The sequence below is a fragment of the Rhagoletis zephyria genome, unplaced genomic scaffold (assembly GCF_001687245.7).
Source record: "Rhagoletis zephyria isolate East Lansing unplaced genomic scaffold, Rhagoletis_zephyria_1.1 Rzeph_scaffold_21819, whole genome shotgun sequence".
Lineage (NCBI taxonomy): Eukaryota > Metazoa > Arthropoda > Insecta > Diptera > Tephritidae > Rhagoletis > Rhagoletis zephyria.
Window position 1 is genome coordinate 2128 of NW_016178877.1, and position 3596 is coordinate 5723.

General features: G+C 34.1%; 1 protein-coding gene across 1 annotated transcript; it reads left to right on the forward strand.

Annotated features, from left to right (window-relative positions):
• The first annotated feature begins 867 nt into the window (after window positions 1–867).
• Window positions 868–3056, forward strand: LOC108381231 (heterogeneous nuclear ribonucleoprotein 87F-like). The gene is made up of 4 exons (XM_017637646.1): window positions 868–1040; window positions 1189–1670; window positions 2185–2255; window positions 2494–3056. The coding sequence occupies exons 1-4, from the start codon at window positions 984–986 to the stop codon at window positions 2499–2501; spliced, it is 618 nt and encodes a 205-aa protein (XP_017493135.1). The 5' UTR covers window positions 868–983; the 3' UTR covers window positions 2502–3056.
• The last annotated feature ends 540 nt before the right edge of the window (window positions 3057–3596 follow it).

Consider the following 3596-nt stretch of genomic DNA (forward strand, 5'->3'; position numbering starts at 1 on the left):
ATTTACTTTTTGTTGGTAATTTTCCTCTTTATATAGCTTTCGTTTTTCATTTTCTAATTAAAATATCGCGATACTTGCATCAAGTCAATAAATACTGACCATGTGACAGGGCCCAACGGGCCTCTATTTCGCTTGCAAGAGAAAAAGCGGCCGCTCAGCGTTGAATTCTAAATAGTATCGGTGCAACTATCTCTATTTGTTGCAATTTCATTTGTTTACATTTATCAGCTGTTCATTTGGCAGCATATTCATCAAGCCGTTTCTAAGTCGTAATTGTTGGGTTCAACAGTTGCCAGCAGTTTCGTAGCAGATGAGCTAAACAACTATATCTTATGAACGCAACCAATGTGTGTATGAGTTTGAGTTTTGAATATTTAAATTGTATTGCTGGCAAACGTCAGACTGCCTCTCAATGATTTTACCTTGTTATGTTGAAGTCACTTAAATGAATAATAAATATTTATTCGTTATTTGAAATTACTTGAATGATGAGTAAAAATTAGGTGCGGTTGTAAGCGGGTGTCGTCTTGGAGCAATCGGCTCGCTATATAAACGTGTATTTGGTTGTGTTTTGCTAGGAAAATAGCAATACATACACAGTTTTTCATTAACACATTCACAGTTCGCTCACTGTCTTTGATTTTTCGAAGACAGTGATTTAGACAGTAAATTGGACAATTCGGTCCCGTCTTGGTTAATTTGAGTAACAGTAAAAAAAGTAATATTCTGGCTGCAGCTTTATGTCATGGTGCAAGTTTTGGCAGATGCAGACCCCGAACTATGGCGATCCCATTCATTCTTCGTTTTTCCCTTTGAAGCTGGTAACTCTATTCATTTCATGCTGTTTCGTTGGTAGCCATATTGTAAAGTAGACGAACGGATGTTCATTCGGATTTTTAACTTCGAGTGGTTAGCTTGTGCTTTTTCGCTTACGTAATTAAAGGGATAATTGTTAAAATTTTGAAATAAATTTATATATATAAATGGTTAAAATGCCTAATCAAAAAGACAACTCCAACCACAATGGAAATTATAATGACGTAAGTAGATTTGCTTGGGTGGGTAGTAGTAATTTCTAGAAGTTGTGCCAGGTCCGCCATTTTGTTTGCAATGTGTATGTATCTGTGAAAGATAAAATCGATTTCCATTCAAATAAGTGCATATATATTTTTTTTTATTTATTTATAGGAGGATATCAATGAGCCCGAATGCTTGCGAAAATTGTTTATTGGTGGATTAGATTACCGTACCACTGATGATGGTCTTAAATCGCATTTTGAAAAATGGGGTAAGATAGTTGATGTGGTGGTTATGAAGGATCCTAGGACCAAGCGATCACGTGGTTTTGGATTCATCACCTATTCGAGGTCAACCATGGTTGATGATGCCCAAAATGCTCGTCCACATAAAATTGATGGCCGCGTTGTGGAACCTAAACGTGCAGTGCCACGTCAAGATATTGATAACCCGCATGCCGGTGCTACGGTTAAGAAACTATTTGTGGGTGGACTTAAAGACGACCACGATGAACAATGTCTACGCGATCATTTCGGACAATATGGCCAAATAACAGATGTGAACATTGTAATTGATAAAGAGACTGGCAAAAAGCGTGGCTTTGCTTTTATTGAGTACGATGACTACGACCCAGTTGATAAAATTGTTTGTAAGTAGATATAGTCGATTTTATGGACTCTTGACTATATATGTACATACTTATTAATTTGACGGGTAGTACAGTCCCAGCTCCGCATATGTATTTTTAGTAACATTGTGCGGCGTTTCATGACTGTTAGACTGAATCTAGGCATATATTATATAGAAGTNAGATTTTATGGACTCCGACTATATATGTACATACTTATTAATTTGACGGGTAGTACAGTCCCAGCTCCGCATATGTATTTTTAGTAACATTGTGCGGCGTTTCATGACTGTTAGACTGAATCTAGGCATATATTATATAGAAGTTGATTTGTTTTTCATTTAATAATGAATCGATGAAAATGTGTATGCCACAATAATTTAATAGGAACAGTTAAGGTTTACTTTATTTAAATATATCTGTTATCCAAAGGCATAACCGCTAAGAGGCAAGGTTGGCTTTAGTATAACGCAACATTCCGTTTATTATTATTATAAGTGGCCCTAGGCTCACTACTCAACTTTGAAGTTGCGTCTGAGAAAACTCAACTATTTATTGTTACTGGCAATCACAACTGTTCTCAATAGGAAATTATTTTTTTACCTATTAGGCTAGTGATACCCGAAAACCAAGGCGAATTTATATAAGGTGATAGCAGGAGTACAATAACAAAAANCCGCTAAGAGGCAAGCTTGGCTTTAGTATAACGCAACATTCCGTTTATTATTATTAGAAGTGGCCATAGGCTCACTACTCAACTTTGAAGTTGCGTTTGAGAAAACTCAACTATTTATTGTTACTGGCAATCACAACTGTTCTCAATAGGAAATTATTTTTTTACCTATTAGGCTACTGATACCCGAAAACTATGTCCCGTAGCATGAACCAATTGGATTGGAGTGTGGTTGGATCATGGGCCCGTAGTTATAATCAAATTAAAGTCAGCTCTAAAGTTAAAAGCAGCTTGTTTGACAAGTACATATCCCATTGAAAGGCACTTTAATAAGCCGCTTTAACTTTAGAGAAGATTATTTTGTCTATAATTACATTTTTAAGTGGTGTCCCAAAATACCAATTTACAACTTATCATTCAACTACCTTAATAATTGTGAATCATAAGGAATTCATTTGGCATATTAAGAGAGTTTATGGAAGTAGGTTTTATTTCTTTCACGCTTACAGTATATTTTGCTTAGCTGCCCATTGTTCTTTGCACGAAAAACTTGTGCGCTTAACCGAAAAAACACTTAAACGAATTTTCTTTACAACTTCAACGAGGAAGGTATCCAAATCCCTATGAAACCAAACAATGGAGGAGCACTTACCACGTAGAAATTACTGCAAGTGAAATTTGTAGTAATTATGTTTGGCTCCGAAGAATTAACGGCACTCCAAAATTGAAGTAGATTTTTTTGTTTAAAATATACTTGTTTTTATTTGAATTTAATATGAAAACTTACTGACGTATTTAATCGGGGTTATCACTTGTTCTTATATAATATACAGGATTATTTTCATGAATTTGTTGCTTTACTTTTTTAAGAAAATATAGTTCATTCAATAATATAAACTTTATGAATCAAAGTTTCACATTTTATGTAGAGTTCACAAAAATTAAAAAAAAAAAATTAAAAATTTTCAACTTTTATTCTTATATTCTTTTTATAATATTTGAAATTCAAATTAGAAAAATATATTTCCTACATGGAAAATATTTTCTGTATTATATAAAAATATATGTTTTAATACTACCAGACCCGGCGAACTTCGTCCCGGCCAAAATTACTTTTTTGCATTGAAAAATTTTGGTTCAACATTTTCAGCAAGAGTTCACGTTAATGATTTTCAGTGACGCATTTATCTTCTAATATTACGGTTTGGTAATTGTCAGAAGGTATATTTTTATTGCCGTCTTGTATAACCTAGCAAAAGTGTTTGTGCATACAAAGAT